The following is a 21,101-nucleotide window of genomic DNA, read 5'->3' on the forward strand; positions in this document are numbered from 1 at the left end:
CTCCCTCTCTTTTTCTTTCTTTTTCTCGGTCGCATGACATTTGAATTAACCTGGTTTTAATAAAGTGCCGAAGTGTAATAGGTAATAAGGTGTCACAGCCGTCATTGTTACTGTGCTGTGGACTGTGCTGTTCCATAAGAACATTTTTTTTCAACTGAAAGCAGATGTTGTTGCTGCACTTGGCATCAACGTCGACCATTTCTGTCTATGCTTAGAAACCCGTGACATCTTTATTGAATGTAAATAAGTCCACTAATGCCTTTACCCATTTTCGTATTTTGGTACAACACATGAGGCAGACGTAATGCAGCAATCAGATGAAAGAAGTTAAATGGTAATCCAAGTTCTGTTCACTATGATATGCAGCTGTCATTTGTTTCTGTGTTTGCTGGTGCTGCAATCTCACACTGGAACTGTGCTTCCGCATATTGTGGGCAGACAGATGTGAGTGCCTGGGCACAAAGCACTAATGGGGTTCTCAGTGGTGGTGAAATGTCTTTGCTTGCTTATACAGCAGACTCGCTTAATTCTGCTCCACTTAATTCAAAATTTCAGTTGATCTGATCTCGGCTGGTGCTCATAGATTCTTATGGGATCAAACTTTCATTGTTTCAATCCTGAAATTAGCGCCCAACAGAAACTTAAAAGTTAGCTGGTCATCACGTATGTGCCCTACACCAACGGTGACTTATAGCAGCAGTCTTGGCAGCACTTAGGACATGGGTACCATGAATGCGTGAAATGCCTGTCATCTTTTGTCGAAAACGCCCATTTTCAGCCTGCCCAGGGAACATTTTAAAGCTGAAATAGTAACCCACAGTGGAACTTTATAGTATTCACCAAATTCTATTGTATGCCTTTCTTTCTTTCTTTCTTTCTTTCTTTCTTTCTTTCTTTCTTTCTGACCTTTCTTCATTTCAAGAAAATTCGCCAGAAAATTGCTTAGGCAGTTCAATTCAATACAAAACCAAGACCACATTTGCAACACCCGACTGTCAGAGCCAGCTTAGCTAGTGCTGTTGCCATCGCCATCACAAGATTGCAACCATGGATTGCAACAGAACGAGTTCTCGCATAGCATGACTACAACACGCCACCTTCAGTCTGATTACGACAGCACATTCAAACAACTAGTTATTTTACATGTTAAACTAGTAGCAACAAATCCCGTCACACGTTCTTGACGTTCCAGAGGAGAGTGCATGCGTAGTAGGACAAACTACCAAAATCGTTAGTCCTAGGCATGGGTTACTATCTTGTGTGCAATTGTTGCGGAGCCATTATATAAATGCATCATATCAAATGGACCACGCACCACACGGAGGACATGTTGTGGTCCATCATATACAGCTTTAAAGTAGTCTGAGAGGGCTGACAACATACACTAATAAATTTTTTTACTGTAAATGTTAAAGTCCACTGGTTTTGTCTTTTTCTTGTTGCTAGAATCGGAGGCATGCTACGTTTTTCTTGCTAGAAGGTTGGGTGCACATTCGATTTAAGCTTTGTTTAGGTGCTTAATGTAATTTCGAAGTTCATTTTCTACTTTGAACCCATAGAAAGTGGGCTCACGTTACGCAAATACTGCCAAATGAACCAGCAGTGTGCCTTGGTGTTTTTTTTTTTTCTGCCTCTTATTTAATTTGACCAATTTCGTTGGTCGTGTCAGGGCCGAATTAATAGAAGTCAACTGTATCGAGATATGCATATCAGGGTATGCAGGTGAGCACAAAGCTGTAACAATATGTCTAGTAGATATTATTGCTGTGGAGCACAGGCCTAAGTTGAGCAAAAGTCTGTTATGGAGTTTTCCAAGCTGATGTCATTGTGAAAGGCAGCCTACAAGCGTTTTTATCCCTCAAACGAACTTTTTCAGACTACCTGATTATTTGAACTTACAACTGAACTGTAAGAGAACTGAAAGTTGGGCGAGTTGATAATCAACCACTGTTAAACTGTAGCTTGTTTGTTAACTTGCCTGTGTCCTTTTGTGCGCACTGCGCTTTAGTAATGAACAGAGTTGAAGCTTGCCACAACAATGTTGCATCCGACACGAATGCCTTGCCTTGTAACTCTGTTCAACGTTTGCTCGAATGCAGGAATATCAACTGCACCAGCCTCTCCTGCCTTCACCAGAAGACAGCCGATGAGGTGATAGCAGCCGTGCCAGTGTCATGGTACGACAGTGTGTCTGCGCAGCTACCACGCAAGAACGAAATGACAGCACCGAGCCTGGTTGTTGTTGATGGTGAGAATTATTGCACATTACTGCCGGCTTCGTTTAAGACAAAGCGCAAAGTGACCTTTCCAATGTGTGTAGCTGCAACAGAAGTTCACTGCCATAACAAAAGTAATTTTGTTCGTATGGGACCAAACTTTCATTGTTTCAATCCTGAACTTAGCTACCCAGTTTGTTCTGGTTATTAGAAAGTTCACTTTAATGAAGCTTGTCTTAAAGAGTGTGTTTCAAATCGCTAAAGCATGTGTCATTGAATTCAGTCATGCTTGTCCTGGCCTTCTTTACCGCTTCATAAAGTGATATGTCGTTTTTTGTTTTACTGCTAAAGACTCGGTTGTCTTGTCCATCCATCCATACCATTGTTCTGTTGACAGCCATTGTCATCAACTTTATTGGTGTAATTACCTTAATGTACAGCGGCCACGATTGTAATGCGAGGGGCGACTTTTCAGTCTGTTCATGAGAGAAAAAAAAAACTGATTGTAATGCGAGCCGACGGCAGAAAAACAGTACCCTTGTTTATGGGAGATCACAGCCGACACTGCACTTTTTACGAACTGCAATTGCTTCACTTGTCTTCATCATCAGGGGATGCAGAGTTTTCAAAGAGTGTGGTCTCTTCTTCACTGTCAGCTTCCCAGGTGATGTCATCCTCGATTCCATCAAGGTCTTTAGATATGGAGCACTCATGGAGCATGCCACTTGGGAGACTGTACCATGCTGCAGATACCCGCTTGGTGAACTGCAGTACGCATGGTTGCATAATTCTTCCTGAGGGAACCGTGGCCACATCTTCACTAATGCAGCTTATGAAGAGTTTCTGCCCTCTGTCCTCAAAATGGTTTAGGACAGACATCCGTAGGTTGAGGCACGGATGTCATCTCTCCAGGAATGGCAGCAGAGTCTGCTTTTTGTTACCATCAGCTTCTTCTTCACTGCAGGCGTCAGGTGACCACAAAATGAACCTAGCACCAGCATAGATGCAGGTTGAAGAAGCCCACCTGGTCGTTGGCACCACGCTGTCTTGACCCATAGAAGGACCAGGGACACATCCATTCAACCCTGTTCCTTGCAGTGGATAGTCACATTCTGGGGGATCATATTTGGAATCATTTTATGCTGAAAAATGATGCATGATGCAGTGATTCAAGCGTGATAATTATACCGCATATCTGCTGGCATTTTTTGTGCCCCAGGCATGTGCTGCTTGATGGCTGTGGGGTCCATTGCAGCCACAGTGAATCGCAAAGGCTCTAGGTTTCATTGTGTGCCACGCTTCATCCTCTCGGTGTCCCCAGCACCCACTTTTGGTCCAAAAAGTGCCAGCTGCCAGGCGTACTGAGCACAGTAGAACCCACTGATATGTTTTCCACGGGACCACTGAAAAAAAAAATTTTGTAAGAGCCGAGAAAGGGGAAAAATTGAGAAAGTAGAGTAGTGATGAATTGCACACAATTTTATTTTAATTCTTGCATCTGAAAAAATCATGCAGCATTGCCTGGCGCATTTTCTCATGCCCGATAAACACAAGGCGTTTTTCAAGCACCTGCAGTGCCATGTGGCTCTCGCCGTCGTCACTGGTACACACACATCTCCTCAGTAAATCCAGTACCGCTACAGCCGATGAGGACGTTGGCTCTGGCATCCGCTCCACCTCCTCCTCAACTTCGTCATCACTGGTGCATGCATCGGCACACTCTGCCATGATGTCGTCGACGGATAACTCCGCGGAGGTGACAATGGCGTCATCAACAGAAGCATAATCACTGTATGCAATTCTATACCTGTCTCCATGGCTGTGTCGAGTTCGTTGCAGTCCGCGAATGTACAGTCTCCGACAGCTTCTGCTGTGTCATCTGCGCGCACATCGAAATGCTTATTAAAGCAGTGTTCAACAGTAGCAGCAGTGACAGCGCTCCATGCTCATGCTTAAATAATCCATAACATCTATGATTGTGTCGCGTGCCAGCTGCTGCCCCCGCTCCACGCTGGCCAGGGATTGCCTTACAATACACTTCCTGTAGAAGTGCTTCACATTTTTGTCGTTCGAGCCTCCAAAGGCTGAAGGTGGCTCGTGGTGTTGGCAGGAAGAAAAACTACCTTGACATTCTGGAGCGACGCAGTGTCTTTTGGATGTGCGGAGCAGTTGTCGAGAAAAAGAATGACTTTTCTGTTCTGGCAGCCCATCTTAGAGTCCGTGTATCCCAAGAACTCCCCAAAAAGTGAGCACGTCATCCGTGCCTTGCTATTATTCCTGTAGCGGACAGGCAGGTGACAGGTATTCTTGAGGCATCGTGGGTTTCGAAACTTTCCAGTCACCCATGGTTTCATCATTTCGGAACCATCCGCCATGGCAAGCCCCTCCATTAGGCTCGGTGTCTTAGACGGCTGTACCTTGAAAAAATGGCCCACTTCATCGGCATAGAATATGTCCCTCGGCTCATAATCCTTTATGATAGACGCCACGGTCTCCTTCCAGGCGTTGACAGCTGCTGTGGTAACGCTTGCAGCCTCTCCGTTCACTGTTCGGTAGCATATTCCATGCCTGTTTTTAAAACGATCAATCCAACAATTCGACGCACAAAAAGCATCGATACCAAGTTTGTCAGCGATCTCCAGTGCCTTTTCTCGCAGGTTCGTGCCGTTGAAGTTCACTCCAGTGAACTTCAACGGCTTGCGTGAACCATTTGAAAACGGCCTCATCAAGCTGCACATGCTCCAAACTCAGTGCTTGCCTTCACTTGACGTCAAAGATTCGGGTGTTTTCTTCAATTTCGTTCCTTTTTGCAATTATGGAGTCCAAGGTGGAAGGTGTCAGTCCCTAACTTTTTCGCTATGTACACCTGCTTCCGCGTTGGGTTTTCTTTCACTACACGAAAAATTTTCAACTTCTCTTGCAGTGAAAATGCTTCCCGCTTTCTTGATGTCATCCTGTTTGGAGACTATTCGGCACATTGGAGTCGTAAAAGAACTATGCTGCACACTTGCATGACCAATGCGACGACCCACAAGAAACAAAGCCAACACAAGCAGACTGCGGGAAGCATGGGTACGCATGGGCATGCACCTCCAAGAATAACTATGACGATGAGTCCAAGTCAATACGACAGCTCTAGGCAACAGAAACAGATCTGGGAGGCCCTACTTTTGTTGTAGTACGTGCCGAAACCAATTCTAGGGCCCCGACACGTCATAGACACCATCTTTAGATATCAAATGAGGATCTCAAAGGCCATGCTTTTGAAGGCGGAAACTAAAAAATACAGTCAACGACTGAATTTTCGGACATGCCTGATATTTCGGATGTCTTCGCGGCACCGCCATGAGCCCCATAGAATCAATGTATAAGGACATCTGAAGTTTCGGACGCTCGAACCCCCCGCCGTCCAATTTTCCGGACTTTTTGACGCGACGGAAGCTCCTTTGGCTCCTCGCGCAGCGCCCTTGCGAACGAAATCGACTTGCAGCCGAAGCATATCACCGCTTTGAACCACAACTAGACGAATCTAGCCGTCACACACCGATTTGGTCTGGCCACGCTGGCTATGTTTATCGGCGCACTTCCGCCTCCGGCGGAGTTTCCAGAGCGGCGCCATTTCGTTTGTTTACGCCGGCCGCATTTTGGCTAGCGTGGTGTGTGGTTGTGCTGTTCAAGTGTGCTCTGCGACGCTAGGCCTAGGTGCTTCGACGCTCGTCAGCGAGCTCCACTGTTCGCAACTTGAGTATTTCGCTTGCCTTCGATGGCCCCCACTCCGTCTTCGTCGTCCTCGCCGATGGCATCGAAGCGCAAAAAGCAGTACCGTCGGTTAACGATGGAGAAGCTGCCATTATTAAGCAAGTCGTGAGCGGCCGATCCCAAGCTGGCGTGAGCAAGGAGTTCGGCGTCAATGGACGACGTGATCAACGACCTCCGCTCTGCTGGGGTTTCCATACCCACGGAAATAACTTTCAAACAGTTTGTTGACACTGACAACGAGCTCGACTTCTGCGTGGAACTGACTGACGAGGAAATAGTCCGTCAGGTTGTGAGGGATTCAGAAGACTCCGATGTTGAAAATGAGGAGCCAGTGCCTGCGCTGACTACAAGCGCCGAGTTGACGCGTGCACTGTTGACTCGTTCATCGGTGTACAGTGCTGACGTGACCCTTGCTCAGATCGAGGCGAATACGATCGCATGCAACTGGAACGCCGTCCAAACAACAATCAACAAGTTCTTTAAGCCAATGCAGCAATAACACCGGCCGCCCGACAATGCACATGCACATAATAAACCGGCAGTCGGCTGCATACAGAGTTTTTGAACGCCTGTTTTTATAGCCACTTCACTGATGCTTTGGCAGGGTTTCGGAAGCCTGGTACTCCGCCCTTTACCTCAAGATCCGATAAAAAAAGAAAAAGTGCGCTTTTTTTGCATGCATTCATTTTTTCGGACTGCCTGAATTTTCGGACTTTTTTACGTTCCCTAGAGGGTCCGAAAAATCGGTCGTTGACTGTATGTCATAGCTGTCACCCCCGGCACTTTGGACGGCCAATCCACTTGGACCAGTGCGGAGTGGCTGTTCGCAACGTACAATGTGGGAATTGTCCCACTGTTGCAATGCAGCAGCGATGTTCCCAATGCATTGCAGTACATAATGTCTGCTTCGGTGAGGAAAATGCAGCAAAAACAAGGAAATCCATGATCCACCAATGTGGAATTATGTATGGTGCTTGAGATGGCGGTCACAGCATAGAGTGCCACGCATCGTGCTGTGATTGAGCGATTGCACGGGAATACGCATTCCTTGCTTCAAGAACGTTGGTTTTGGTGTCACCCGACAGGCATCGCATACGATTCAGTGCTGGACATAGATTTGCGCGAAGGGGCTGTAATCTCGATCGACTGCCTTCGGGTATATGGGACACGATCACTTTCGCGCTCTGCACCGGACGCGTCGGTGCCTATGGGTTACCTATCTGTGCTGTCTCATTTCGCAAGAACGAAATCCTCGTGAAAGTGATTTTTTTTTTTCATTTCCCGCCGATTTCGTTATTGCGAGGTTCAACTGTATTTGTTGAATGGCGCAGCTCTATCCTGTAGCACTGAAACTCCAGCAGCTTGCTTTCAAAGTCTGTTTGCAGCTTTTGGCATATATAAATCATTTGCCAGAGAGAAAAATCCTTCCCTTCTCATCACGAACCCTTGAGCTCAACTGTGCGATGCTTTGAAGCTCACCCGGGGCACTCCTATTTTTTTAGGCAACGTCGCTTGCCTCCCATTGTACGAGCTTGGTGCTTCCTCCCGTGAGGCAATTACCCTGCTCAATTACAAACTGCGTCACCTTCTGCTGCAGTTCATTCCGACAGCCATGGTGAGGGCCGTGAAAGCCTTTGCAGTCAGGCTCGCACCACCTGCTGGTTTAGCCTTCCACGGATTGTTGACTCATTCGCGTCAAGCCGCCTTGCAACTTTGGAATGGCCAAGCTCTTTGGCCAATGAAGTTACTGTCTTGTAGAAGTGGGCAATTTACACAGCCATTACTTTGCGAATAACAAGTGAACACAGATTGTTGGTCAGAACCACAACAGCACACCTACGGGCCCATTGAAATGGCAGTTGAAAAATAGCTGAACAAAAAGGACATTTTGATTTGAAATGTATTCAGATCTGGACACAATGCTTCTGCTCCCTTAGTTCTTAGACACCATACCACAACTAATGCTGTCATTTTTTTTTTTTTCACATGTTTTTCCAGGTGTTTTCCTCAAGGATTTTGTCTATGACCTGTGGGCAGCTGAGAACTTCACCCGGGTGCCTGTTGTAATAGGTGAGTGCATCTTGCAAATTCTACATGGGATCTAGTGGTGCACCACCTGCTGGGTTCAAGTATTGGTGTGACAGGTGAATGACGCCCTAAAGGATTAAGGAAGCCATGGACAGTGGAAGTGGCAAGAGCCACACGCATTAGGAGTGCTTAGTTTCTGCATAGACAAGGGCAAAAGTAGGCATATCATCAGCATGATGTGGCACTTTAATTATGCAGCCTTACATGCAGTGATACAGTGAAACCTTGTTGCTATGAACACCAGTTTAACGAACTTTACTTCAAACTACCATAATATTCAAAAATCTGGAGATTCTTGGATTTCCCTGTATCGTTTACGGTATCGTTTACGGGAGCTGGAACAGAAGGCTAGCAGACGACAAGGTGCAGAAAGCGGACGCCTTGGCGCATTAGTTCGAAAAGCCCGAAACAGCACCGGAGAAACGCCGGGAGTTCCTCTTTTTTTTTCTTCTTGTGCGGAGGTGACGGCCCATCAGGTATTTCGAGCGCATGCCTTCAGGCAAGTGCGGGCTAGCAACAAAGGTGCATCTCTTCCTTCTTTTACACTTCTTTCTGCAGCCATACCAGCTATGCGGGCAAAGAGATGTAACTGCCGTACTCGCAGGGATGCCACACGGTCACACTTTCCGAACGGTGTTGTTTACATGCGCTTGTACTTTGTTCAGGTGTCCACCTCGAGCGAGACCATTGTGGTGCGCACGGCAAGGAATGTGAAAACAAACAAAAAGAAACATTATGCTTTATGGGCGACGTGGATCTTTTTTGTCGGTGGTTTTCTCGGCATCGGCGTCTCTTTTGTGCGCACCACTCTATACAGTGTAGTCCACTTATAACAATATATTGATTGTAACGATGAGTTGACTTCAGAGTACCAACTTATGCATTAGGGCTATGAGAAAAAAAACCATATATAATGATATGTTATTCACTGCATATCTGATATAACGAACGAAATTCTGCCTTTTTGGTCCTTGATACTTTGTGGTTGCATGTGTTTGCGTTGTAACAATTTTTATGTCAAGTATGCACCAACTCGCCCAGAAAGAAGTTTTAATGAAGACCCTTTACTGGTAGTGTCAGTCTCGGCAGAGTTTATAGGACAGTGGGTACGTTGAACACACATTATTCCCCGTCAGAAACACAAATTGGGAAGATTTTCAAGCAATAATGGTAACTCACAATGTCCGGTTACGGTATTTACCTGATTCTAACACTCGCCTTTTTCTAGAGCTATGCGAATATAAAAATTGTTGAATCGAATGTGAATACTTAGCATTGATATATAAAATAATGATATACGCATGCATCTACATTTAAAACTCGATCTAACAAAGCCAGATTTTACGAAGTTCCCGAACTAACGGAGAAATTTCCATTCCCCAACAAGTACCTATCAGGTTCAGTGTTGTCATGAACCCGAATTAACGAAACTAGATTGCATTAAACCTGATTTAACGAAGCAATTTAACGATTTAACAAACCTGATTTAAAGAAGCTCTGATTTCTTTCTAATTGTGAATCTGACGGGTTTTTCTTAGAACGTTCATGCTATCACGTTAACACATCTAGCCATGAACTTAATGAGAGCAGCATTCCGGGCAAGTTGGTAATCCATTGCTTAAATCCATCGCTTGGTGTGTCGTCTTCTTTCACGTCTGTGTCGTTTTTATGTCGCGCAATATCATTTAAACATCTAGCCACCCAGATCACGCCATAGTTTTATTTTGACGAGGCTGCACGCCGCGCCCATGCATGGAACAACGGACTCGGCAGTCACTAGCGTTTTTACGTACCAGCTGGTGCTAGAGGCGGCGTTAGTTGGGCCGTCCTTGCGGACTTTTTGCACATGCAAACGTGGGTTAGTGGCAAATACAATGCCGCGGTACCTTTTGGGTTTCGCTACGTTAAAATTTTAGATTTCAAAGGACCGAAAAATCCCCTACTCGATTTTCAGAACTTCTCATTTTAATGAAATAATTTGGGCGTGGTCATCTTTTCGTTAAATCGAGTTTCAACTGTATTAGCAAGTTGGTTTACTTGAACATAATGTTGGAACATTGCAATTACATTGTCATTGGTAAAAACATTAAACTAGTAATACTGAAAGATTGTGTATTGGCTCATGTTAGCTTTGGAAAATAGAGTAATTTCTGCTAGTTGTCTGTTCTCGCCAAGCTGGGCCTTATACTGCATCAATTTCCCGTAAACTCGGAGGCAGTTGGCCCTGTACCAGTCGTCACTCATCGCATTTGCTGTCAACCAATAAGCTTAGGATTGGGGGTGGAACCTGCAAGAAAAGTGCACCCTTGCTGTTGGCAAGCCCATGCCCCTTGCTACTGAGAGGCTTGCTTTTTGCACAGCTTACACGTTGAGTGCTAAGTGTGTTTTACTGGCAGAATTTCACCAGCAGCATGAAATTATTGCAAAATTCAGCACAATATCAGACACAACTTTCTTAGAAATAAACGCTAAAAAACATGCTTGCCCACACACAGTCAGCAATATATTTGATTTGTTTCGAAGATTCGAAAGTTTTCGAATACCTAGTTTTCGAGTGGAATACAGATATTAAAAATATAATATTCGATAATATTTAAAATTTTCTGATATTTGGACACCCCTACTTTTTTCCCAAGAAAATTGGGCCAAAAACCGTGTTTGCGAAGATTTGTATGCTTTGCCGCATGACACGACTGTATTGCGGCAAAGTTGACCTTTAGAAACCATGCAGCGAAGCTGGCATTAGAAACTGGCCACCACTGTGCAACATATGTCTAGACTCCTGTCCATTTTTCTCGCTAAAAAAAATCAGTTGTGCATTAGATTTCTACTGTGTTTAGGAGCTTTAATGTTATCTTTACATTTGCTTTCTACATTGAACACTTTAAAAGCGGGTGTGTCTTTAATTCGGGGACATGTTAAAAACGGGCAAACACTGCCAACTGAATCAGCAGTGTGTTCTGACATTTCTTGTGCATCATGTTTAATTCGACTTGCCAGATGCGTCAATAGATTTTGTCAGTCCAATCGTGGTCGAATTAACGGAAGTCAACTGTATTCCTGTCAATTTGTCTGTTGCCTTGTCTTCCTTGTCGTTCCTCTGTACTCTGTCTTTTTGTTGCACTAAATATTGGGTCTTATGGGCTTGCTTAGAACGCAACATAGCTGAGCTTTTTCACATTCTCTGCAGCATTCTGGAAGCTTTTGTCCGCACGTGTATTGAATTACCGTTTAATTTTTACGCACATAATTCACAGTAAAATTTCATGCGGGGCTGTGCGTGGATGCAGGAGCCGCCACATGTGAATTTTGCCTTTAAATGCGAGTTACAGTGCATTGCAGCCATAAGTGAAGAGAAATTTCACTTATAAATGTGCATTTCTGTGCACACTTCAACATAGAGCACCACAGGACGCATCGGTGACATAAGACACTAGGCAAAATTGTTTTCGAAATTCTGCTTGCCAAGAATAGTGCTGGGTCACTTTTACAAATACGGTGTACTCACTTTAAACGGAACCTTAAGGGGCCAGGGAAATTGGTTCCATTTGTCAGGAGCTCCATTTACTGAGAGGCAAAGCTGAAGCCTAGTATGAATACAAAACCAACCAACCATGAGGATGGTGTTCCATTTCAGTGGCAGTTCGGTTTAAGCAATTTCCGTTTATCGAGATCCCACTTATTACGGTCAGACTTTGATCTGGCGAAACCCGATTTAACAAAATCTTTTTATTTATTGGAGTGCTTTCAATTCCCTAATGTGTACTCGTAGAGCCTAATCCATAGAAATTCAGCCTCCGCATAAATTTAACATTTTGCCTGATTTATCTAAAATATGGAGAAATATTAGTTATAATGTGAGTGTACCAAATTTTACTTCAGCTGACAGACGCTATTGCATGTTAGGTTAGACACCTAAATGAGTTAGCTGTCTGCACTAAGAGTGGTAAGTGTACACACAGGCAAAAATTACACATTTTTTGCTTTTGAGTATATATAATGCTATTCATATAAATGTTTCAAACGTTCTGAGTACTATGAAATTCTCGGTTTAGTGATATAATTCTGGAGTTCCATCAACATTATTAACCCTTTGCAGTCTTGTGCATTAGCACAAATTCTGGAGTCTGAAGCCATTTCGCACATATGAGGTGCCATGCATAGTAGGAAAATGCATGTTAGGTGATTTAATTCAGAAAAATTATTTATTGTTGAGGCTCTCAGTGGTACTTGAGCACTGTGTGGTAGTGCTCGAAGCACTCTTTCCCAGGTGCAGGCCAGGATTTGCACTGCAAATCTGTAGGATCCTCATAATCGCTTTCTTCAAAAGTGCTCTCATCTGAGGATGTTTACTGACCACCTGAAGGTGAAATAATCCACCGCATTAAAATCGTCTTCTGATTCACTGAACTCGCCTGAATTTCATCCATAAAACTCAGTTGCAAAAAATGTTGCCATCCCGTCGGCGCTTCACGCCATAAAATGCGAAAATTCCTTCAAGCATGGAGGAAGGGAAAAGGAAAGTGCTGACCTAATCTGAAGACATTCTGAAGTACGCTTATTGGTGAAAAAGTTTCTGAAAGTTGGCACTACCAATCCAAATAAGCGGCGGACGCAAGCATGCGCAAGTGTCGGGCGCTTCTCGACACGTGACCCCAAAGGGATAAATCAAGGTTCAAGTGTACTTGAATTGTTGCCATGCAGGGTTATTTACAAATTGCTGAAACGCTTGCATATGTGTGTGCATGTTTTCCAAAGGTTGTCATTGGTGATGGGGGACCATGTGCAGTGGCACGTTGTAGTTGCAGAAATGCCGCACGTGCGACATTGGCCCTTCTCTTGCTTTGCGCAGGTTCTAACCTGCAGGAGTTCTCCTCCCGGCGGGGGCTCCCCCTGGCTGACCAAGTGGACAGTGCGGAGCTGAGCTCTTACGTCAGGGACCGGCTGGGGGCCATTGACCCCAAGCTGGCTGAAAAGGTGCTGCAGATGTACGTGCGCAACGACACGATGCCAGCCGAGCAGCTGCACACAATGGTGAGTGCAGTAGCTGCAGGCAGCTGAAAGCTGGAATGCGTGAGTGATGATACGACTGCCTGTGCCCAAGGAACAGGATGGCAACGATTGTGCATGCAGTTAATTGCTTTGTGCTATTTTAAATGTTACAAGATGGCAAACAACTTGAAGTTGCCTGTCGTTCTGCCTTGTTCTTGTCGCTAATTTCGCGCACGATAGTACAGTAAAACCTTGTAATTCGACCCTCATTAGTTTGGAAAATCGGATGATTCGGACTTGTCCTCTGGTCCCAGCATGTGTATGCATTATTTAATGTAATCAAACTCTTGCTAATTCGGACGTGTTTGACCACACATTGATTAATTCGGACAACTCGACAAGCACGGATTGCCGCAAAAGAGCAAGAACAGCACTAGTGTGCCAGCACTAGTCGCCATCCGTGGTCACATCGATAGCCATCACGATGGTTTCTTCCATATCAGTTGCAGCAAATAGTGTGCTGTTTTGTTTTGACTCGGTGTGCGTGTCAGTCATGTGCCTTCAGACCTGCTAGTTTGCCGTTCCTGATTGCGTTGATAGCAGTTGTGGTTTTATCCGCAATGGTTGTGGCAAACAGTAGCTTCGTTTTGACTCGGTACAAAGCTTTCGAGGATGAAGAGCACTGGCTACATTGCCATAGACGGACAATTTGTATGCGACCAGTTCACTGGCGAAAAAAATAATCAGGATGTGCGTGTGGTAGTGAACAGCATGTCTCGGATGATGCGTGCCACAGCTGTGCTGCAAAGGAAGTCATGAGGCCTTCGCTGCCGTAAGGGCTGATCAGACATGAGGTGAGAATTGCAGCTTCCACACTGCTTTTGTGCAGAATAGAACTGAGATTTACTGATTTGTTCAGTAAATAAATGCGTGTTGACATAGTAAGCATTTGTTTATTGTCTTTTTGGTATAATTCGACATTCGGTTAATTCGGACATTTATTTGCGGTCTCGTGAAATCTCAATAAGTGAGGTTTTACTGTACAGTTGACTTACGTTAATTCAAATGTGATGCGACCAGCAAGACGGGTCGAATTGTCTGGCAGATCGAATTAGACAAGAAGCAGAAAAAAACTATTTTATAGGTTCAATGTAGAAAACTAACATATAAATGATATTAAAGCTGCTAAACAAAGTAAAAATAGAATTCACACCCGATATTTTAGTAAGGAAAATGTAGCATGCCTCCGATTATGGCAATAACAAAAAGACAAAACTGGCGAACTTTGCCTTTGCATAATAGAAATTTATTTAACCTAAAATCAATCGTCATCATTCTCAGACAGCATTTTATCACTGTCTGCAAAGACCGACATGTCGTTCTTCATACGAGCCATGGTATGTTTGACAGTGTATTTATCAAACAACACCACAACACCCACGCCTAGACTAACCACTTTGCTAGTTCGTTCTGCGATGCATACAATTCTCCGGAATGCCAAAGCACACGACAGCACTTGTTCCGCTAGCTTAGCAAGTAAAATAGCTTATCACTTATTAAAATAGCTTATTCAATAGCAAGTAAAATAGCTTATTCAGTAGCTTGAATATGCTTTCGTAATCAGGCTGAAAATGGCACATTGCCATCATCATGCTGTGCGGGATTCATTCTGTCATTATCCATGGTCGCCTTAATGTGGTGGCAATTGCAATGACGCTGGCTGAACTGGCTCTGGCAGTCAAAAGCTGGGAACACGTTTTTGGTCCTGGTATCATTTGCACCGCCCAGGCGATCTTCGGACAAAATCTCTTGGAAAACAGAGTGCATATTAGAATTGCGTAAATACCGTAGTAATTAAAGAATACATTGTTGCGCCAAAAAAGGAAAATAAAGACTTGGGAAGAAAGAGTACGAAAAGACAGATTGAGTGCTGAACTTCAACTGATTTTATTCTTGCAGCAGGGCAGGGAGAATGAACAAATGCGCATGCGTACATCAGTGTTGCCTAGAGTGATTCCAGTGACGTTTTTAACAGTTGCAACTCGTTTTCAAACAGAAAAACAGACGTGTCACTAATACAACTATACACTAATGTCACTATACAAGGAACGCAACGGCCCAGTAGATTTTCATAATCTAGTGGGCATTTCCATTGACAATTTTATGGTTTTATTAGAATTTTACTTAAAGTCTACTTTTATTCCTTTTAACGATGAATTGTATGTTCAACGACAAGGGATATGCATCGGGTCCTGCGTCGCTCCTGTGCTGTGTGACATTTTCTTGGCTTCAATTGACCGCGACCTGCACAGTTCCTTTGACGATAGGTTCTACCTTAAGGCTTTTAGATATGTCGATGATTTTTTAATTCTTTTAAAAAGTAACCATGATTTTACCGTTGACCAGTGCATTAGCCAGGTCTTAGATGTTTTTAGACTACATGGGAAGGGCATGCTATTTACACATGAAATCCCTTCCCATGGCACTCTTCAGTTTTTAGATCTGTCTTTATTTTTTGACAAAGACCACGTATGTTGGCAGTATAGCCCACGTGCCCAGAAGGAATTGCTACCGTATGATTCGGCACACTCAAAGTTAGTTAAAAGAGGAATAGCCACTCTTTGCCTTGAATCAGCTCTCATGAAGTCGTGCCCCCACGCGATGCAGACTAGCTTTGATAAGCAATTGGCGAGGCTACACACAGCCGGCTACCCGAGCTCGGTCGTTGGGGCGGTGTCTAAAACATTGCTCCAGAAGGTGAAGGGAAAAAGGCATGCGCCTAGGCCCGACCAAAAACGAGGCAAACGCGCAGTGGTGCCATACGTCCACAAGCTTTCCCACAACTTGAAGAAAGTTGCTACTAGGTTTGGTGTGCCAGTTGTTTTCTCGGCACCACGCAAGTTGGCTGGACTGTGTCCGCGCATAAGCCGTGTTGACAAAAAGTCAGGATGCCAGAAAAAGCACACTAGACAGTACGTCAAATGTGTGACGGGCGCTGTATACGAAATACCGCTAAAATGTGGGAAAGCCTACATTGTACAAACAGGGAGATGTGTTAATGACCGGGCCCGGGAGCATGAATTGTCTGTAATCAATAAAGGTAATGTGCATTTACCTGCGCATTGCACGGTTTGCATGGAAGGCAGATGCCAGCCACTGCTGCGTGAGATAAAGATACTTGGCAGGAGTGGTGATAGGTTAGCAAGAGAACTTTTGGAGGCATATCACATTAAAAAGAGAGGCACGAGTTGTATTAGTGACACGTCTGTTTTTCTGTTTGAAAACGAGTTGCAACTGTTAAAAAACGTCACTGGAATCGCTCTAGGCAAGACTGATGTACGCATGTGCATTTGTTCATTCTCCCTGCCCTGCTGTAAGAATAAAATCAGTTGAAGTTCAGCGCTCAATCTGTCTTTTCGTACTCTTCCTTCCCAAGTCTTTATTTTCCTTTTTTGGCGCAACAATGTATTCTTTAGATCCCAACCAACTCGCCCAGCAACAAGTTCTACTGTAGTAATTCATTGTGAGCTACCATTATCACTTTAAAATTTTTCTGGGGCAGGCCAAAAATATGTGTTTTCGAAGGGCGATGACATGTGTCCAACTCATTCACTGTACTCTAAGCACCACCACGATGGACGCCGTCATTAGTGGAGTCGCCAGCTGCGGTCACCATGGAGGTCTGGCATGGCAAGGGCTAATTTCAGGATATAAGTAACAAACGTTTGGCCCGTGCATAGAAATATATGGTTGCCAGCTGGGACGTTTGGCCATATCGAATTATCTGAACTCGAATTAACGGACGTCTACTGTATGAGGTAGCACATGAGCGATTATTGGCCAGTTGCCTGCTCCTATGTTGGCATGCTGCATAACATCTCTTGTGGTTAGCAAATTTCACATCCACTGCCTTGGCTGCAAGTGACGCTGGCTAACACTCCAAAGGCAAGATCCAGTACACATGCACGATACCCAATGAAATTCACGGGAGGACAGCCACCGTGGTAGCTTTTATGGTATAGCATCACGCGTGCGTAATGAGGACGAATGTGGGTTTGACTTTCATTGACGGCAAGATGTCCTTTTTTTTGCACTTTCATTTCATTTTGCCTCATTAGTTCTACATTTTCAATCAAATCAGCCCTTATTCAACATTTAGGATGCTGAGAGCACAGACTGAAAGGCAAACATTGGGGAAAAAGAACAGTTGATTTTCTGTACGCTTCTCCTGGTTTCATTGTCTGTTGGCTTTAGTGATTGCAACTAACAAGAATTGAAGAAGCTCGTTTGCAATGTAATATGAAACAGTGCAAGTAACCTCTCGTCTGAATGCTCTGCAGGAGGCAATAGCAGCTAACAACAATGCAAATTTACCCAAGAAGTCAAGCAGAGTTGTTGCCTTATTTGGTTGGTTGTTGGCACAGTTCGTGGCATGCAACTGTTCCAGCATTAATTCTAGTCAAGTCAAGTCACGTGCAGAATCTTTGTTTGAGCTAGTTGGTGCTGTCACATCACCTAGAAATGTATTTGAGCAAACCACAGCGGCTGTTTGCTAACCTTAGCTTCTTCACAACTTCTGTTGAAAACACCTCCAGTCATTTCACCAGCACCTAATAGAAAAATAGTAAGAAAAATGCCTTTTGGCTGCTCTTCAACACTTCTTTAATGCTCCAGAATGCAAGGTTTTGTGACTGTTACCTCACTTAGAATAACGCTGTAAGTTAAGATTTGCATGCAATGTTTGCTCCAGCCTACTCCGGGATGAAATTTTATCTGCTGCAAACATTGCTACAAAATGACTTTAGGCATTCCCAAGCCTGATTTAATGTTAGTAACATGAATTTCTGGTGTGAATCTTTAGACAGACTCTGTTCAATACCAGATAGACGCAGCGACTTGCATTGTTAGTTGTTTTCAGGTGTTTAAATTACACCTACTAAGTACAACACACCTTGGTGCATAGCAAGTGAACATTCCATATGTATGCAGCTCGTGCAGCGGACAACTGTCCTTTGTCTATGATGCGCAGATCTCAGATGTTCGTGTGACCTGCCCACTGGAGCTACTGACTGGCGACTTCATCAATGCAACCGAAGGGGTGAAATCTGCGCACTTCTACATTGTCGACTACTCGCCAAATGTGTCACTCTCTTTCTCCACAAATGCCGAGCCGACCAGGCTCGCGCAGCATGGGCTGGATGTGGCAGCCATCTTTGGCAAGATGTCATCTGCTGCGGGCTCGTCGGAGATGCACCGCAATGACCTGCAGTTTGAGCACAATCTGCAGAAGCTCTTCCACAGCTTCGTGCATGCAGGCACACCCTCCCTCGGCTCGCAGCCCCTGAAGGAGAGCCCGTTCGTCAACTACATCAGTGCTAACGTGCGCAGCCGGGCATCCCAGCACGAGCCGTGTGCCAGTTGGGGGGAGTTTGGCGTGTTCCCCGAGTATGCCAAGAAGAACTGATCTCGCCGCTTGTGTATTGCGGAATTTTTTTTCCACATTGTTCGTTACGAGACACCACAAACCATAGGTATCTGGGCTCTTCACTGGCATTGTACATAATGTTGGTGGACCAAGTCGGCGAAGGAGAGTGGGGAAAAACATAATCTGAATGCAAACCAGTTCCTGTGAGTTAAGGTAAATGTAATGTAATGATTTCTTGTGACCAACTCTTTAAGCCACGAGGTAAGTGCTCAGGCAGTTTGTTATGCTGTCTGTAGGAGATGCTATTACTGTGATGGCAATGTAGGATACCGCTGAATGCGTAAAATTAGTGCCCATCATTAGATAGGGCACATCAGTCAGCACAAGCGTATTACGAAAAAGCCTACAGCACTTCTCAGGTGCTGCAGGGATGCCGCATGGGAAATTGTCAGCCCCAGGCTGCCTGTGCATGCATGGGTGTGCAGCCGTGGCCTCTTGGTTGTGTTTGCCTCTTCTGCGGGATAGGGGTTGAGGGCTCTAAACCTGCTGCTGCCGGTCGCCCACCAGTTAAAAGGCTCAGGCGTCCCCCGGCCGGGCACACGGCTTCTTCAGGGGTGTACTGCCTGGGGAGTTGAGCCTGCATCATGCAAACTTCCATTAAAGCTCTGCGGGCACAGACAACTCTTAAAAAGTAGGTCAGGGCACCACTCCCATTATGGCAGTTTCTCATGGCATTCCTACTGCACATGAGAGGGAAAGACGTGTCTCGCCTAATTTCAAAGCACAGTCGTCCCGCAATGGCCAAGGACCTGACCAGTATTGGGTTTGTACCTGTTTTACTGGCAGGTTTCTGGTGGAAGCTCTAGTCTATCTATCATGAGACGAAAAAGGAATCTGAGCTTAGAGGTAACCTGCAAGCAACACGGGGTTGGCGGGGACCCCGAATGGGCAAAATGCTACTGTAAGGCATGTGCGCATTTAAGTGGTGAACACACATGGGACAAACACACGGCGAACGAACATGGGACGAGCAGACGGAGAACCACCCTTGCGGGACAGGGTGCATTTTGAAATGAGGCGTGGCACGACTCCCATCCAGCGTCAATGACCCTGTGCGAACAGAGCACGGCATTGGGGTAAGCCTGTACCCGTTTTAAGTAGGTCCTGAACCACCCTTTGGTATGGTGAAAAACAGCCTGCGCAAGCATGCACTCAAGCCCTGTTGTGCGCAAAGAAAATGCTGCCCTCACGCACTACAGTTGCATGTAGCTGCGGTCTGCTATGTAGCGTGGATACCGTCGCTGCCACGGGGTGCAGCAACAAGTTTGCTGACTGAGCGCAATGCGGTTCGCCAAGGACAACCGCATTTGCTGCCTCGTAGGCACCAAAATCTGAAGTATTGGCTTCTTTCTACGTGAACATTAAAAGTCAAATTTGGAACTTCAAATGCATTTCTGAACTTCAGTAAAGAGTGGTTCAGAGCCCTTTAAAGTAAGCTGCTGGGTGTCATGGGTGCGCTTTCAACCAGTCGCCTCCCACAGCTGTAGCCTCGCCTACGCATTATCAGCAATACCAAGTTGTGAGGTCTGTACATGATCATTCTACGTTGCTCCTTCCGAGTTTTCTATTTTTTTTTTTCTTGGTGCAATGTGAGTACTCAGTCTTGACTCGTGAGCTAAGTACTAAAACTAGTACTAAGTACTAAAAACTAAGTACTGTGCATTTACTCATTTGTGTATCGTTCTGTTAGTGAATGTCTTTTATTTCGACTGAGGACTGCAAGCATTGCAGAGGTGTAGCAAGCATCCAGCAGCGTTGCACCGGAAGGACGTCTGGAAAGTGTAAGTCATAGATGCCGTGCGCCTGTGAGCGTAAGAGCACGGCATCGCAAGCCAGCCACACTGCCAAAGGTTCGCGCATAGAAGCGAATAGCCACTGTGCATGTCGTTTGATCCTTCATACTCGTAGCCACACATTTTGTGCAGTTTGTATTTTTTTTTCTGTCTGTCTGTTTAGTACGTCACCACTACTTCGTTTTGCATGTGCCAACTTGCCACACAAGCAGGGTGGCAAGGTTTTTAAACGGATCTCGCAAGTTGTCGCCGTATGGTGGACAAGTCGTGCAGCTGTAGCAAGCACTCGTCACTGCCCTCATTCATTGCTCATCAGTAAGAGTAGGACATGTATAAAGCTTTTTTTTTTTTTCTCACATCAACGCTTGCCTTGTCTCATGTATTGCTCTTTGACCTGTTTTTCCTTTCTTTCCTTTTTTGAGTGTGTTATGTGTGCGTCTGCTCAGAATCTCATCTTTTTGTATAAGCAAAATAAAGACCAAAAATAAAGACTTTGTACCATGGAATGTTCCCTGCGAGAGTGGTGAATTAGGAAATTGGCAGCTCTTAGCGTCCAAAAGCAATGCACATGGGCTGCAAGAGGTGACATTCCGGAGGACTCCATCATGACTGATCACCAGGATTCGGTAAAGGGGCCCCTCGCCAGGCCCTATAGCAAATTTTAGTTATACTCTGGAGGTTGTTACGTGTTCTCTAGGAAGCATTCTGCCACAAAACTTTTTCAAGTCGGCTCATTAATGGCTGAGATAGAAATATTTCAGTGTCGCA

General features: G+C 45.0%; 1 protein-coding gene across 1 annotated transcript in view; it reads left to right on the plus strand.

Annotated features, from left to right (window-relative positions):
- Window positions 1-20,839, plus strand: part of LOC142579855 (fumonisin B1 esterase-like) — a 30,643-nt gene extending 9,804 nt beyond the window's left edge. Inside the window, exons 5-8 of the mRNA XM_075690474.1 lie at window positions 2,100-2,248; window positions 7,974-8,045; window positions 12,916-13,097; window positions 18,085-20,839. Of these exons, the coding sequence (XP_075546589.1) occupies window positions 2,100-2,248; window positions 7,974-8,045; window positions 12,916-13,097; window positions 18,085-18,519 (838 nt within the window). The 3' untranslated portion in view covers window positions 18,520-20,839. The remainder of the gene's footprint in view (window positions 1-2,099; window positions 2,249-7,973; window positions 8,046-12,915; window positions 13,098-18,084) is intronic.
- The last annotated feature ends 262 nt before the right edge of the window (window positions 20,840-21,101 follow it).

This window comes from Dermacentor variabilis, chromosome 4, assembly GCF_050947875.1.
Source record: "Dermacentor variabilis isolate Ectoservices chromosome 4, ASM5094787v1, whole genome shotgun sequence".
NCBI classification, from domain to species: Eukaryota; Metazoa; Arthropoda; class Arachnida; order Ixodida; family Ixodidae; genus Dermacentor; species Dermacentor variabilis.